This window comes from Acanthopagrus latus, chromosome 19 (genome assembly GCF_904848185.1).
Source record: "Acanthopagrus latus isolate v.2019 chromosome 19, fAcaLat1.1, whole genome shotgun sequence".
Taxonomy (NCBI): domain Eukaryota; kingdom Metazoa; phylum Chordata; class Actinopteri; order Spariformes; family Sparidae; genus Acanthopagrus; species Acanthopagrus latus.
The window spans coordinates 11,144,680-11,162,356 of NC_051057.1; the positions used below are offsets into that span (position 1 = coordinate 11,144,680).

At 41.6% G+C, this 17,677-nt stretch overlaps 2 protein-coding genes across 3 annotated transcripts; both read right to left on the reverse strand.

Moving 5' to 3' along the window:
- Positions 1–887: 887 nt before the first annotated feature.
- hnf4g (hepatocyte nuclear factor 4, gamma) lies at positions 888–13,769 on the reverse strand. Of its 2 annotated transcripts, none has more exons than XM_037079643.1 (11): positions 13,544–13,769; positions 7,017–7,182; positions 6,672–6,766; positions 5,966–6,072; positions 5,698–5,850; positions 5,285–5,372; positions 4,621–4,773; positions 3,914–3,963; positions 3,523–3,709; positions 2,630–2,749; positions 888–2,159 (listed from the first exon to the last, which is right to left on the reverse strand). In XM_037079643.1, the coding sequence occupies exons 1-11, from the start codon at positions 13,572–13,574 to the stop codon at positions 2,038–2,040; spliced, it is 1,272 nt and encodes a 423-aa protein (XP_036935538.1). In that variant the 5' UTR covers positions 13,575–13,769; the 3' UTR covers positions 888–2,037. The 2 variants fall into 2 exon arrangements, with proteins under 2 accessions (XP_036935538.1, XP_036935537.1); XM_037079642.1 differs by lacking the exon at positions 13,544–13,769 and adding an exon at positions 9,017–9,329.
- A 273-nt stretch (positions 13,770–14,042) lies between these two features.
- Positions 14,043–17,354, reverse strand: LOC119008281 (probable G-protein coupled receptor 141). The gene is made up of 2 exons (XM_037078379.1): positions 16,933–17,354; positions 14,043–16,397 (listed from the first exon to the last, which is right to left on the reverse strand). Exon 2 carries the CDS (start codon positions 16,390–16,392, stop codon positions 15,493–15,495), a length of 900 nt encoding a protein of 299 aa, XP_036934274.1. The 5' UTR covers positions 16,393–16,397; positions 16,933–17,354; the 3' UTR covers positions 14,043–15,492.
- Between the last annotated feature and the right edge of the window lie 323 nt (positions 17,355–17,677).

Sequence of the window (17,677 nt, forward strand, 5' to 3'; positions counted from 1 at the left end):
TGTGAAAAAAAAAAAAAAAATGTCTATTTCCTTTTTTTTTTCTCCAAGCAATGTCCACGGAAATGATTTGTTGTGGCGACAGATAAATGTTTGATTGGGAGGGAAATTTCTCTTTTACCATCTCACACTTATTCCACTTTGAAAGACTGAATGAATGAATGCATACTCATTTCACATGGTGTACTGACACATGTACAGCGTATACAATAAGTGGTCCATTTACATTTAGCACTCTGTTGTATTTTCTCTCATGACAGCAGGAGGGTGCTACTGCACCATTACATCACGGGACTTCTGTGAGTTTTTCATTGTATGCACAACAATCTTAAAGATTTAGCCGATTGAAAACATTATCATTTATGTGTAAGACCAAAAATAGGCTGTTACCTGAAAATCTATAAAGGTTGTTTATTTTGTAATTGAATGATGAGGATCTTAAAGGGAAACATAATTTTAAATTACATTAAAAATATGTGTATTTCAGCATATGGAATGAAATTGTGTAATTCTCTGGACAATCACTTAACATGCTGAAATACTATGCAGTCTAAAAGAATGTATAAAGGAAAAACAATTGCACATCGTGAACTTATTGGGTAACATTTACGTTAACATGACTGTAATCGATTGCATGTGAGTATAAATTGCTGAATTTGAAATGATTTGTGAAAAGATAAAGGTAAATGACGAAAGGTTGGCCATCTGTGTTTCCAGTTTTCTATGTTTCAATTAAGAACGGGGCAGGTGATATACATTTTCCTTCTTCCTTCGCCTGTTTGGTTCACAGAATGTGCGTTGGGTGACAGTGTATTACGTGCCTTGTATAATAGTTTAACTGAAATGAGCAAACCACACCAACCCAAATCATTCCAAATGAAACACTTAAGAAATATTCACAATTTCATTTTAATCAAAACAGAATTGTAGAAACCAACATAAAAATACACAGGCGATTCAAAAGATAAATTGAATAAAGCAAGTCATTTAAGATTAATTATCCAGATATTTGCTGTTTGTCTATTTACAGTAACTTATTAAAATATCAGACTTCTTCCACATTTCTTTTCACATTCAACATGATGTCTTCACAATCTATTTATGAATGATATTATTTTTATTTTGATGTTGATCGTGGACACAGACTATTGTTCCTCATTAAATTATGTTTTAGCTGCTGACTACTATTAAAAACATTCAGGTGCCATGCTGTGAGTCAAATGTATTTAAGGCCTTGTATTCAATACAAACCATCTTCTTTCACACATTCATAGTCACTTCCTTTGTACACTCCATATTGTGTTCAAAAAAGAATCGAAATCCTGAAAATCAGCAACGTTTCTGAAGTTCTTTAGAAAACAATTACTGATCTTAGACCAGTTTACAGGCACATTAGGTCCTATTGATGCATACAAAACAGGCAATCTAATTTCAGAGTCTCTCTGTTTCCATCGTCGCTGATATTTATCATATTTCATACATTTGCACATAATCACAAATCAACATTTGATGTTCCTTAGTGACAGACTTGCACATAAAGTATGAGAAGGACTGAGACCATTTTCTTCACTTTATGATGCCCAATCAAGCACAACATTAGTCCAAAGAAATCTGCAGTTTGAACAAAGCAAAGGTTTACATGGCATGTTTAAAAAACAAAAGATGTTGAATAAGACTGTATCGCCGTTATGTTTAAGAGCTTGTGCCTTCTTGGCATGAAATTGTTGTAAAACCTAAGCTGAAAAAATGGTATTTTAGTGTTAGGTGACCACAAAAATGCACAGCATGTTTTGTTAAACCCTTATTTTGGCATTTCGTTAGTTCAATTTGAAAGTGACATACTGAAGTTTGAAAGTGCTGCACACAGCAGCTTTGATGAGCTCCCAGTTATTGCAGTTATTGGGGGGGGGGGGGGGGGGGGGGGGCAGCAGTCTAACCGCAGACACGGAACAGGGATGGCTAATACCATAACTTGGACGATGAATATGAGACAAGGAAACTGATCCAGTGTCAGCTTCTTTGACATAGTGCAGAGAGAAGTCAGGGATCAGTCTGTGAGGACGGCGAGGGGCTGGCTGGAGGACAAAGAGGCTGGGGGAAGTGTTTGTACTTCTCGGGGGCAGCACCCTGAGGGGGAGATGGGATGGGAGTGTCTGGAGAGGCTGCGGGGGACAAAGAGACATTTTATTTAGTCTTTTTGCAAATTGAAATGTTTTGGGTGGAAAAAAAAACAGTATACATATATATATAGTCTGGAAAATGTATCCACAGCGGCCCACGGGACATTTTTACATCTGCGGCTGCTGCTTTATAGATGGTTCCCATCAATCTTGTGTGGCCATTAGGTGGTGTAATATAGCCAAATGCATTTTTTATTTTTAAATGAAAGCGCACAATATGGCCAGTATTCACCAGTTCTTGTAAACATTACATTTTATGGTTTCTTTAATATTCAGGATGCCTATTTATTAGTTATGTTAATGGAAACACATCTGGCAGTCACAGTTTTTGTGACATTTCAGCAGAAGTGATAGATTGGACATGCGCTTGCCTTTTCACATATCTTATGTGTGTGTGTCAGGGCATTTGTGCCGGCCCGACTGAATGCAGTTTGCGTGATCGAACCTCTTACCTATCAGTGGAGTGTGAGCAACGGGCATGGTGCTGATGACCAGTGTGTGTCCGGTCAAAGGGTCCTGGGCCAGCTGGGTGTGTGCTGGGTGGTGCAGGTGCGTTGGCTCTGATGTAAGGCCTGAACACATGACACAGGGACTCAGTGATCAAGCCTGTCTGACTCGACTCACAAACACAAATAACCCTTCAATTTTGCAAAAGATCACGTCATTTCATTTTCCTGATTGTCTGGTTAGCTTGTTTTTTTGGTTATATATATTTATATCAGTTGCTTATTCATTTTACTAAATATAATATCGTTAACAATATTTGAATAGCTGTGTTTTTGTTGTGTTAGTTCCACATTGCAGGCTGCGGAAATGTGAAACACACGCGGCTCTTTCTGTACACAGAAGCCAGGGTGTCATATCCTGGAGTTGTTTTTAGCGTGTGGGGTGAAAAAAAAAATGGAAGACGCGCTTGGAGATGACTCGGCACTTTATTCTCACGCCTCATCTTGTGCTTGAGTTGGCTGTCACGGCCCTGCTCAGAATGTGTTTGATGCGTGCTACCTTTAACTACAGACATGCTTTTTTATACATATTTATATATGTTTGCAGCGAGCGGCATCTCACGTACCAAGTTGTCTATTTTGGCCTTGTCTAATGTACTGTAAATGCAGAGTGAGGCTAAATTTCTGCAAAATCCCACAAAACTTTTTTTTTTTTTAACCCATTGTATATATCCAGGAACACTTTTTCTTAGATACTTTTAGTTGTTTTGTTTGGTTTTTTTTTTTACATTGCTTGGCTTGTGCACAGGATCTCCACTGGAGCATTTGTCGGTCTTACTGAAGGTCAAGCCGTTTTTCTGTCTACAGTTTTACAAGCACGGACGTGGGCCCGGTCTCACCTCCCAGCAGCATTTCGTGCAGCAGGTTGTCTATCTTGGCCAGGCCGCAGAGCTTGATGAACTGGAGCTGTTCGATCATCTGCCAGGTGATGCTCTGCAGGGTGGGCAGCAGCAGTAACAGCTCTCCGAAACGACCCCTGGAGTCATACTGGCGGTCGTTGATGTAGTCCTCCAGACTCATCTGGACCTGTGCACACACACGAGGCCAAGGCTCCATCGGTATAAGTTACCCTGCCCTCATATATTTGCGTGAAAATGCAAAATAGAATGCAGTGCGTAATGAATATTGAAAGTTAGGCTGTTCTTTTTTATTATTGGAAATTTCAGTAGAGCATTATTGAAAAGAAATGCAGCTCTGCAATAAGCTGCGAGGGTCAAACGCTCGACCTACCTGCAGACGCATGGCCTTGATCTTCGACGGGTCCCGTAAAGACTTTGCATCTGCAGATTGGGAGGCAAAGCGTGAGGTGGGGGTGTGGATTAGAAAGGGTGGGGAGGGTGGTTGAAGGACAGGAGGGTGAAGAGGTAAAAAAAGCAAAAAAAAAAGCAAAAAACAGAAAGATCAGGGTGGGATTGAGGATATGAGAGGAATTGATGGAATGATTATGGTCAAACTGGGGCATGAGGGCAAAATGAGGAGATTTAGAGAAAGGGAGAGTAAAGGGGGGCAGGTAACATATGATGGGGGGCAGGGATAGGAGAGATCGGGATTGGGATCCATCTCTGAGGGGGGAAATGTGACCAGATAGACGGGATTGGATGGGAAAATAGGGATCTGCGGCTACGGGAATGGGACAAGGTGTTATTAAGAATATTTTTCAGGCTAGATTTTCAGTCATCTTCAATCTGTTTTTCCTGGGTTTATGCTCCAACCTTTCCTTGAAATATTAAACAAGAAATGTACATAATTTAGTTTTAAAGGAGACGTATTATGCTCGTATTCAGGTTAACAGTTTTCTTTTGCATTGCTACTAGAATGCCTCGCTCGTGTTATCATTTACCATACCAAGAAGATGGCCATTTTAATTACAAATACAGACAATAGTTCTTGAATGAGCTCATCCCCAGGAAGAGGGTAGAGATGACCTTTTTTGTTACCTGGGTCAAAGAAGACAATGGCCTTGAGCGCCGCATACTCGTTGTCGTCTATCTGAATATCCTGGAAGGGCTGGACCAGCTCGTCCAGCACTCGGTTGGCCACCCGGCAGATCTCCGCTTCGGGACTGTTCCTGTGGATCACACAGCCGTTACCTGCGGACACAGAGCGTAATCAGTCAGCGGTTGTGTTGAAGGGAATTGACAGGAGGCGAGTGTGTTGGTGTGGAAGCATGGAGGGGAATAGTGCTGTACTTATAACCTTGAAGGTGATAACTTGGATCTTGTAGATTTTTTTTTTTCAGGCCTATTTAAGGGTTCCAGTGAAGGTTGTGGTGATACGATACGTGCGTGTGTGTGTGTGTGTGTGTGTGTGTGTGTGTGTGTGTGTGTGTGTGTGTGTGTGTGTGTGTGTGTGTGAGCCTGTGTGCGTGTGTGCATGTGTGTGTGTGTGCTGGCAGTGGACAGATGTGCCTACAGTACGATGTTGCTACATGCCCCGGTAATGAGTAATGCCGTTTACACGAGACACTTTTTGAAGTCACAAAGAAAACACAAACCTTTAGTTAATCATTGTCAGCTAACACAACATTTGATCAGTCTTCGCACTTCAGCGCTAACCGCACCACACATGAATAAGATGCCATTCTATCGGGCCGGTTTGTACCTAAAAGAAGGAAGTCCTTGAATGGCATTGACCTTTTGGCGACCCCGAGCAAGAGGTGTTCACCTGCGTGTGCCCTGAGCAAGCTCACCTGGAGACAAACACACACACACACACAGTTAAACAAATAACAGCAAGGAATGCAACAATGCATCTCCCACATGATAATGTAATTTAAGAGCTGTTTACTGTATTCAGAGTGATAATTCACCGGCGAGTGCATTTGGTTGATTTAAGAGGATCTTTTTTCTAACTGAAAGTGCTTGGACCGGGAACAAGCTCTTTGTTAGAGAAGCAAGCACACCCACACGAGCTTAGCACAGGCGATATACAAAGAAAAAGTACTCAAGTCTGAAAGGTGTTGGGTTTAACTTATAAACACGCAATAAAAGCCCCGAGCATCGGAGCCCTGTTACCTGGTCGTCTAGTGGCAGTTCTCCAAAGGCAGGAATATATTTGGCCCATTCCACCAACACCAATAACTGCTGTCTCATAGAATCACAGACATCGCCGACAGAGGCTGACTTCTGCTCAGACATGTCTGCGATATGTCCAACTGGAGCCGTGATCTGGAGGGACACAGATGATAAGAGCTTTACCAGTCACGATTATTAGATCTCCTCATGCTTTTATAATCAGCTCACATGCCACCATCGTGGGAAATTATAAAGAAAAAACGGTCACCTGTTGGGACAGTGACTCTGCTTGGGCCAAAATGGTGATAGGTGGCAAGTCTTGGGAGTCGGGGATACTTCTGCGGGAGCTGATCCGATCTCTCTCGTTCTGTACGGCTTAGAGAGAGCAGACAGCCAAAGTTACTGTGGGTGAAAACAGAAAGAGCAATAAAAAAGGAAGAGGAAGAAACTCCTGCTGTTTACTCAATGTAAAAATTAACTAACTTTCAAATGGGAATATGTCCAGTAGTCCTGCTAACATTCACGTCCTAGTTTCTCAAGAATGTGCTTGAGTTTGTAATGGTGGCTGTTGAGACAGGCACTGGTCCAGTTAATATTTAGGAAAAGTAACCATATAGGCTAGCATCAGCAAGAGGAGTCAAACGTTAACCAGTCACGATCCAGAACAACATGTTTGAATAACACATGATTAGGTGTCATAAAACTGTGTGCCAAGGTTATACCCCTCATAAATACACACACAGGCTAAGTAATCACTTATTTTATAGCTGAGCCAGTTTCAACCATCTTGAAGTCGCTTACAGATTCTCTGACAACAGTGTTTCCCCTCAGTGCCACTACTTAAGTCTATACCATGTCTATACCTACTGACAAACTCACCATGACCGTCAGGTCATGTTGTGTCAAAAACACTTTAAGTGCCGTTCAAAATGGAAGAATGCAGTCATGACCATAAAGGTCATTGGTTTCCAAACCTTCTTTCTTCATGCCAGCCCTGAAGCATTTGTTGAGTCTGCAGAAACGACACTGGTTCCTCTTATCTTTATCCACAATGCACTGCCTGCTGAACCTGCAAGCAACGAACATAAAAATTATATAAGTAACAGTAACGGTGTACTGTAACATAATGAAATGTTTAGTGGGCTAAAAAGTCAGTTATCAGCAGGAGTTCTATTCAGACCACTGCACATGATCATGAAGAAGCACAAGAGCATGTTGTTATGCACATTCATGCGACGTCGCTTAAATGATTTCACGTGTGCCACATGTTTTTTGTTTTTTTGTTTTTTTTCATGCGAATATGTTTTGGTCATCTGTACCTGCAGGTGTAGACGTGGCTCTTGCGTATGGAGCGTCTGAAGAAGCCTTTGCAGCCGTCACAGCTGGAGGCTCCGTAGTGTTTCCCTGTGGCTTTGTCTCCGCAGATGGCACAGTTAGTGCCGACTCCGTCTGGACCAGGCAGGTTCGGCTCTGTCGGCATGTTGTCTGAAACACAACACAAAAACACTCCAGCAGGTAAATACACATATATGTGTGCAGTTTTTTAAAAAGTAGCCAAACATCATATTTGAGTAAAAGTTCACATATCATGGTAATTAATTACTTTGGTAAACGTGAAACTAACTGATGTGAATGGTGCTTGAGTAAAAGTCTTAAAGTATCTGATATTAAATGTAATTAAGTATCATTACTTTACCTTATTACCTTTATAAATCATATTTATACTTACTTTTATGTACACAGAGGTTGACTAACCCTAATCCTAGCCTGACCCTCTTTATAATCTGCTAGTCGATTGAAGTAATTGATTGATGTGCTTGTTTTGGCTCAAATACAGGATGCAATCGGCAAAGTGAATCAAAATATGAAATAAATGATGTGGAAAACGTGCAGTGTGTAAGAATTTAAGTTGAAAACATTCAAAAAAAATATCAAAATTGTCAACAGAATGGGAAGAAATAACAGCTTTTGATACTGTGAGGCTTGTGTACTGTGCTGCAGAGATATCTACTGAAGTTATCATGCTAACCAGCTAGCCTGTCCCAGTCCTGTGCTCACAGTGCTCTGAGCGCCCACTATTTGCCTCCAGCATGTATTGGACTGGAAGTACAAATTAGCAGGAAATGGGACTACTCCAGTAAAGTAACTCAAAATTGAACTTGAGCAAATGCACTTACTTACATTCCAACAATGCAAAAAAACACAAGCTCACACATCTGTATTGTGCATATGTTGTTAAAGACACAAATGAACTGACAAATACAACTGTACAGTATTGCAGAGGTCGACCCACTCTACCTCCTGAGCCACATCCCCTTCAATGTGATTGTGTATGTAATCTGTGCATAACTCACAGACTAACTACAGATGTGTGTAGCTGCAAAGTCATTTGTGCCGTGTTTGGTTTGCACATTATAGTCGATGCATCCGCAAAACATAAATCAGACTAAAGAACAAATGGAAGTTCAATCAGCATCCATTTAACATGTTACCGTTGCTGTCTGGTTTTTTTTTACTCGCTGTCATCGACATTCTCGTAATCATCATGATCGTCGTCATTATCAGTACAAGCAGCGGTATCGTCATCATGATCAAAACCATAATCATCATCATTGTCTGCATAGTTATAGTCCTGTCTAAAACAAAATCATAGCATGTGCATGTAAAAGTCATCAGGAACAGGAACATTGACACATACACAACCCCCCCCCCCAACACCCAAGGCGAGATGAGTCAATGTTTGACTAGTTTTCCATCCACATGCTGAGGTGACATCAGTGTATCACTGAGCTGCATGCTCGCTCCTCAATAAAATGTCTTTACGATGCATACCTGCAATTCCTGCCCAAACAGTTTTTATTAACGATATGATTTTACAACCTCGACCCAGCCCTGTTCTTTCCTTCATGACTAGTACGAGTACTCCGTGTACGTATTCATATACAAGCAACAGGCAACTAGAATAATTTTGCCACTGTCAGTGTAAACAGACGACTGACTGGATACACGCTCTGTTGGCCAACATTAAAGTGTCATGCTGATTTCACACCCCGCGAATAGCAACTCATTTGTGTTCTGCTCATCTCACTTCATCAGAATGTTTGTAGCTCACTTCCTCAACTGGTTCTGAGGTGGATGTCTCATTCCAAACCTCCATAACAGAGACACCGATCAAGAGGCCACAGATCAAACAGATACACAACACACACACACACACACACACACACACACACACACACACACACACACCTTTGTTTGTGTGTGTGTGTGTGTGTGTGTGTGTGTGTGTGTGTATGTGGCTACATGCACACGCACTTACCTCCTCCTCCATAGAGCACTTCTGCATTCTCAAAGCCCAGCGTGCTGTATGAGGGATCTAGGCCTTCGCAGTAGTTGGCTACTTCCATGTCTAACAGAGATTTACTCTGAGGAGCAGGAGGATACTTCATTCCTGTTTGGGCTTGGTCTTCCTCGCACCTTCTTCGTCTCTCCTCTCCCCCAAGTTCTCTCTAGTTTTTCTCTTTCCTTTTCTATTTTTTTCTGCTGGTTTGTGCCTCATCTAATTCTTACAGACATGACAAGAGTGATCCCTAGCATAAAAGATCTGTAATCCCATCTGATTGGGCTTGGAAGAAGGAGAGGGGTGGAGCTTTGGCTAAGACTTCTCACCTTATTGCACATTACTTATCTGTCCTTCTCCTTCACACTTATCACAGGGATGGATAGATAACGGTGGAGGAGATATTTCCCATCAACCCCCTCTGCCTCTGTTTTTTTTTTCTTTTACACCTCTTCTTTTTAACAAGGAGACTGATCTCGTCACCATTTGGAGGACAGCATCCTTTTATATGTGCATGTCAGTGTGTCTGCATGCATGACAAGGGGTTTAGTCTTAAAGGCACATGTGTTTATGAATGCGCACGTCTTCGTGTGTGTGTGTGTGTGTGTGTGTGTGTGTGTGTGTGTGTGTGTGTGTGTGTGTGTGTGTGTGTGTGTGTCCTTCCAAGGCAACCTAATCTAATCAATAGTGGAGTAATAACACCACCAGCTCAGCAGATATAATCTATAAAGACACAAAGTGAAGTGGAAAATACCGATAACTTCCACAAACACACTCCAGTCCCCTGTTGATACAACATTATTCTGTATTTTTCTAAATGTACAAGACATATACAGTCGCCTACCGCAAACAAACCTGCTATTGTTTGTTTTTTTGGTTAATTAAAGGAATATTTATGTGCCTGGTGCCACGTCTTTGAATATCTTTTTTGTGCGTTTCATTTCAGTGTCACTGTTGAAGATGGATGAGATTTTTCAGACAGGTTGATCTGCTGTGTGTGTGTGTGTGTGTGTGTGTGTGTGTGTGTGTGTGTGTGTGTGTGCAGTAGTCAAACACATTTAGAGCTCTCAAACTTAGCACCCCCTGATTATAGAAGCAGGCCAGATTTCCCTTGAAATGCATGTTGAGGTGAACAGTTGAAGGCAGTTGTCAGTGAGCCGCCTCCTCTTTTGGGGCGGAAATGCTGTAAACGCTCTATAAACCTGTTAAAATGTCCCAACCCTCCCATCTCACATGGGGAATTTCATTGCACTAAATCTTATTGTGTGGCTTAGAGGTAATCAGTTTGGAGCATTGTGTTAGAGAAGGCTGTAAATGATAAGAGGTTATATTGTGGGAGATTGGATGCCCTACATCAGTCATGGGTGGGCCAGTCAGAGAAGCACCTACAATTAGCAGGCACAGGGGTAATAATGTAAATCAGAATGCATATTATCACAGATTGCTTACTAGGCGTGACGAGAAAAAGAGCAATTAGTACCCGGTCGCAAGGTAACAACAGATACATTAGTTAATGGGGGAGGCTGAAATGGGGGGGTCGAGAGACAGTAACAAAAGAAAGAGAGAGAGAGAAGTGACAGAGAGATTACATTTTAACCAGGCAGTGAGGCAGGCCTCCTGACTCATCAGGTTTGTGGAGAGTGGATCTTTACAATCACAGAACACACGGAAGGACTGACACGAAGCACTGCAGCAGGAGCGTACTTAATTTAAACCACTTAATTTAACCAGAATAAACCTGGTTTAAACGTATTAACACAGAAGGGGTAAATTGTGTGAATGCATAATGCGGGTCAGTGGCGAGTTTCATCTGATAGAGATGGGTTTTAAAGGTGCACTACGTAGTTTTGGAAAAACTGAAACTCAGAGAGGTAATATTTAGAATATGGATGAGGTGATAATACAAACTCAGAACTATTTATTATTTCCAGCAGTGCATGAACAATCTGTTCTCAGAGGAAAACAAGGTCCCCAGGTCTTGTTTGAAGCTAAATAGGTGGCAGGGTCTGCCACATATAAACAATGTAAAACAGTATGAAACTGTGCTGTCCTTTAAGAGCGCTTTGTATATTGAGTTTATTCAGTCAGGAAAACAAAGAAAGCTTGTTTATTTAGTTTATATAATATTTGATATATTTGAGGTTTAAGTTTGATTAATATTCTGTCCTAAAAACTACATAGTGCACCTTCAACACACACAAAGAAGGGAAGACTTTTTGTACTTGCTTGTACTCAGGCAAAGTCTCACATTAAATCCAGTTCATATTCATGACTGGATGTCATTTTAATCCATTGCCACTGGTTCAAACCAGGCAAGTGTTGTGTGAAAAGTAACTGTAACAGTTCTGAGGTTACTTGTACATTATTTGAGTATTTCCCTTTTCAGCAGCTTCATACTTCGACTCCACTACAAATCAGTTACACAATGTGCCACTTTCTCCATAAAATTGCTTTAGGATAAAACTCTAACCTGCAAATGAACTATATAATTACAGTTAATTTAGCTTTACCAGCTACACCATAAACGCGATGCACACATTGATGCATCAGTAATTATAATCCATTTATATGATATATATTATTCAGAAAAGTCATTCTGCATAATGAGGACTTTTACTTTTTGAACTTTAAGTGCATGATGATGCTGATAAAAGCATGACATGACATCATTTGTACTATTATGGTAATGCTACCTTTACTTAAACACAATGTCTGAGTGCTCCTCCCACCTCTGGGTTTTTTTTAGCCTCACCCTCCTGTTAAGTGCAAGGACAACAGGCATAGGAATACGCTTGTGTTGGTGCAACGATGCTTTGATCTTTTTTATTTGTCCATTTTGAACACTTGAGAAATCAAACCAATATTTGTTTCGATCATGATACAACATTCCAAACATTGCCATTAGTCGGCTTTGTTTGCCACATACACCACGACCAGTCTAGTCATGATTGGGTGCAATCCTGCATCCCAGCAAATTTAACACCGTCCAGGAACTGTAGGGTAATACTTAAAATAATAAAAGCTGTTATGACTTCTTCAGCTGAAACCCAAGCACGACATAATTCAGAAACCTCTTGTCCGCCCAGCAACCAAAAGCTTTTTGAAGCCATAAAACCCAGTGCAAAGAGGCCATCTCTGTGTGAACTGGCCATAATACTGTCGCCTCTGTTTAGCTTAGAGGTTTTAATAGTCGCAGATGATGAGCAACCGGCCAACTGACTCTAGTAAAATGCCACTTCCTGATGCCTGGCGATAGTAGATGAGTAAAAAAATACACACAGCTCAGTTAAATAGTATTTACTTTTTAGAACTCTATGGAAGGGTCCATCAGCTTTTATTTTGATAGGGTAAACATTATTAGCAGCATTTCTACAGGATCAGTTCTCATACCAGTGCTATAACTTAGGATTTGCGAAAATGAATAGCGACATGTGAATTAAAAAAAAAACAGTTAAACTAGTCAACAAAACTTAACAGCAGATGGTTTGCTTAAAATGTACATGTGTGGCCAGCAGAAGGACACAAACCCGCTTATATCACCACCTAGTAAAAATTCTGGTCAACAGCATTCACCATTCAAAATGGAAATGCTTTTATTGTTACAGATGCCCGTTTGTCTTCAAACTGTAAACACGATACACAGGGTGAACCCGGTCACCTGTGCAATTTGAGTCACTCAATACAACAACACACACTGCAGCCTCAGAAATCAATCGACAAATCATCTGACAAAATATCGCCAGCGCAGCATTCACAAAGGTAAGTTTACTCAGGGGCTGTTCTTAAGCTCTTTTAGATTCAGTCATATTGTGTAAGTATGTGTGTGTGTCACTGTGGCCACTTGATGCAAATCCAATGTTTGGCTGAGGCGCTGCAAAAAATGTAATGCCTGGGGGCAAGGAATTTCCTATTACCGTAAATTCCCCAAAATAAATCACTTTAAGTTACTTCAGAATTTTTTATTTTATTTTTTTACGTATTTTTATGTCCTCTCAATGGTAGTATGCTGTTATTAGTACATCTGAAGAGAAAAACACAATTTGACTTTATTGCCATCTTCCCTCTTAGCGATATATTGCTGTGGAACACTGCTCGTGTTGCACATTACGCGCTTGTTCAGATGATACAGGTTATCACATGATCTTTACAGCACGGCACGCGTGACAAAGTGAGTCTGTCTTATCTCACCAAAATGCTGGCGGACAGAGAGGCGAGAAAGAACAAAAATTCAACACTCGGACGACCACAGACCGTATCTAGACTGTATCCCACAGTGTAAGAGTATACCAGCTCTTTTCACGGAATTCAGGTGTCTGGTGAATGGGGGGGATTACCACCAAAATACTAAACCACGTGATTTAGCAGAACTCGTTAGCAAACTTCCTCAAGAAACTGCAAAAGGTAAACTTCACTTCCTCCACAAAAGCAGCTTTAGAATTCTAACGGCTAAGGTGGACATTTTGACATTTCAGTGACAAAAGTCTTCACGGGAGGCGTCTGACTTACCTTTGCTTCTGTTTCTGTCTGGGATGTGCATTTATCCAGGTGTACTGTTGTACTCCGGTAGTGAACAACCTCCCTTCAGTGCAACATTGGTCTAAGTGACACTAAGAAAGTGGTAAAAAAAAAAAAAAAAGGTGCTCAGCGACATTAAAAGAGAAAGGCTGGAGAGCTGAGCAGCCTATAATTCATGGAGCGACACATTGGATGGCGCCACCATAGCCCTGTCATTAGATCGATTTACTAAACAAACTCAAAGTAGGGTGGGGATGTTAAACAGTAACCCAGCGCCATAAAAAACCAAAAGGAAAAGGATCACCAGGTGCGTGTGTGTGTGTGTCAGCCGGGGCCTCTCACACCACCTCCGAGGGCAGAAGGTAAGATATCCAAGGGGGCTGAGGTAATGTTTCACAAAATAATGGTGAAAAAGTAACAATTCTAGACATCTATTTCTCTGCTCAGCCGTGGAGCTGAACACGACGGCTGTGTACACACACACGTCGAGTGTTAGCAAACACAGTGGAATATGTTTATTCTGCATTTTCCAGGCACATTTGCATTTTCCATGTCTTTTACATGAAATTACAGTTTGGATGAAAGATGAGGGGACATAAAGACCAGTGGCACAATCAGGGTGTACAGCCTGTGTGGTATATACAAAGACCAGCAGGTGGCAACAGTTCATTCGTTTTGAGGCATAAGCCAAAGACAGTTGCCAGTCGAGTCAAATTCAGCATTTGGCAACGCAGTTTCTACCACTTTAGTCTGCCAGATAGGACAAATCGTTAACAAGCACAGTTCAGGTCTAACCTCAGATGCCCTTCTTCTCTCTTTTGTTTCTCTCTCTCTCTGCACTTTTAATCATCAAATAACATGCAACAATTCCCCCCCAAATAACCTAAAAAAATAAAATAAAAAAAAGAGTAACACAGTTCAAGGAATAACACAAAAAAGAAACCGCAGATGACACAACACTGGTAGGATTATTAGAGCAAACATTTGACAGAAGTCAGATAGGAGCTTTGGCCAATCTGGTTTTGTTCCCAAGGTCTGCCAGCGCTCCCTACCTAACTGCCCCTCTACCCCCCAAAAACACACAACTCCATTCATTAAAAAAAAAAAAAAAATAGTATGTGACATTGCGGTTATATGACACTGAGGATAATGCAGCACAACTGCTAAAGTGTGTAAGAGTTGGCCCCCTTTTCTTACACCTTGGTTAGAGAACTTTGACCTACCTTATTCAGAAACTAAATAACGTCATGTCCTCTTTAATCTCTCCGTTTTTCTTTTTTGCTTTAAAGACTGCCAGGGAAGACCCTTACACTCTGAATACGACCTGGTGTTGCTCAGATTTTGCGCTCAGCTGCAGTCAGATAACAGTACTGGGTGTCGCTCTCTGACCCCCTTTTTGCACTTTTTCGGTAACTTTTTTAAAAAAATTCAGTGCTTAAATATGATTCCTTAAATCTATCTAATCTGTTTTTTAAAAAAAATGTTCTTGTGTGCTTTTGGACAGTTGTTATGTCCTATCCACCGCCTTTATCAGGATGCACACGAGCAGTTTATAAAACAGTATAGTAAAAAGAATTACAAAAGTAAAGCAAGTAAACTTTGTACATGTCATAAAGGTTAAACATTCATTTATTTGTCACTTTACCACACCAGGGTTGCAAAACAAAACTAAGTTTAGGTCCCTTTATGCTACAAAAAACAAATCAAACTGGGATGCGGGGTGATGAAACAGGGAGTGTTACAGTCTGCGGGATATGGCCTTGGAGGGAATTTTGGGCCAACCTTATCAGTCCATGCGCGCAGTGTTGTCGCAACATGAAGCCGAATCTGAAGCCGTGTAAAGTTGCAACATAAAGACATGCAAAAATTCAATCTTCGGTGTGCAGCAACGTACATTGCCAACATTTATTCCACCGATTTGGGTGTCCTGCCAGCTGTTTTCAAGCAGCCTTTCCTGGCAAGCACATGTAGCAGGTTCTCCTCCCCAGGAAGGTGAGCATGTCCAAACAGTTGAAAGTGGTCAGGCTCAGAAACACTTCATTGAAATGCTCCCAGTCGGAAATGTGTTCTAAGTAATACATCCGGAACAGGTGGTAAGGAATGAAGCAGACCACCATGATGAGGGCAAAGCAGAGACTCTTCAGCTGAGCCCCGAAGTCCTGCTGAGAGGTGCATCCCCAGTGGTGCGTCCTGTACAGAATCCTCAGGACATTGGCTTGGAGGACTGTCAGCACTGTAGCCACCATGATGATTACCATGCTTACGATGTAGTTGATGGCCTTGGCACCAGACTTAATGCTACTGCCAAACTCAAAGCACTGTGAGGATCCATTGTTGGCGCCTTTGCCGTAGGAAAAAGAGAGGATGCAAGGGACCGAGATGAGCACGACCATCCACACCAGGGCGCTGACAAGGAGAGCGTGAATTCTCCGGAAGGAGGTCTCCCGCTCAGCTTTGTGGTAGAACGATGACAGGCGCGTGATGAGGATGATCACATAGAAGACAAAAGACATGTACATGTGGATGTGGATCATGCTGCTGACCACTTTACACCACTCCATGCCCAGTTTCCAGTCAACAGTTGTGTAATAGTATATCCTGAAGGGCACGGTGAGGAGGAAGACGAAGTGGGTGAAGATGAGGTTGAGTACAGCGATGGAGGTCATGGATGTCTTGCTGGACCTTATGATGTGGATCATCAGGCTCAGGCTGATGGTACCGCTGAGCAGAACCACAGAGTAGATGACCACGAGGACATAGTCAGAATCCTTCTGTGGCGGTGAGTTTGTTGCATTGTTCATGGTCATGGATTGTGTGCCCGGGGTTACTGTTGAGTTCATATTTGCTAGGGAAAGAAAGGGAGGGAGAGCCACATCAGATAAGAGGGCAAAAATGGACAGTCTGTTTTGAAGAATTAGTAGTAGAACAATTTCTATGAAAATATGGAAGAAATACAACAAACTTGTCGTCGGTTGGATTTCTCCCGTATCTTTTTCCTCATGAACGCATCTACTGAATGTAGATTCGCAGGTTGTAAAGAGCCATGAGATGAATTAGTAATGAAACTGACAATTACTGACAATGTGTTGCTCATATGTGTCCACATAATCCAAGTTGAGAGTCTGTCATGCTGTCTTGCACAACATTAACTGGTTACAAGCTTTGGTCACGTATTATCAGTTTATCAGGAAACAGAACTGCAAATAAACTGAAACAACACAGTACAGTATTGTAATGTCATGAATACAGATTACACATTAAAATATATAGTAAAAATACAGATACTCTTTACAACTTAAAGTTGAATTATCACCAAGAGAACAACAATGCAAAGGAAGCTGTGTCGTGAATGAACATCAAGAGAGATTACTAGCACTTACCTTTTGGTTGAAAGGAGAACTGGCTGCCGAGTGATCTTGTGCGTGAAAATGAGGGTATTAAAGGACGCTTACGTCCTCTACATCAACCTGTTCCGTTCTCACACTGTGCCAGCTCACACGGGAAAATAGAGGTCTGTATGTGTGCGTGTGTGTGTGTGTCTCCCTCGCTTGGCCATGCATGTGCGCATATGATGCATGTATGTTTTATGTGTTCAAGTGTGGCAACTTTGTGCGGAAGTTGAGGCTATGAAAATAAATTGTCTCTGTGTCTTGTCAGAAACTAGTGTCCGGTTTTGCATGCCGTGTCAGTTCCGTGTGTGTGTGCGTGAGATGGTGGGTGTGTGCATTCCAGCAGAAGCAGTAGGTGACTTCATACAAACTCTAGCAAAACCACAGAGCTAGTTGCTTCCTCCTTCTGGTCAACCCTCCATGTATGCCCGTTATTTTGTATGTGTGCATTAATTATCTAACTATAACCTCAGAGTGTGATTCACCTTACATAGAGTGAATGCATTATTGAACTGTTGATTAGGTGAGTGGAGGAAAGTGAAGTGAAGGAAATGTTTGCTGCCTGAGCGCAAAAATATTTTGGGATGACCTACACAGCAGCAGCAGCAGACCTGACAATCTCAGTGGTCTGGATGTCTCATAACGTGGCAGTACTGAAACATGAAGTTCACAGTTGGGTTTCACACAGCGCATATCACAGCATCTGCAGAACACTGATGGATGCATGTGCGCTGCC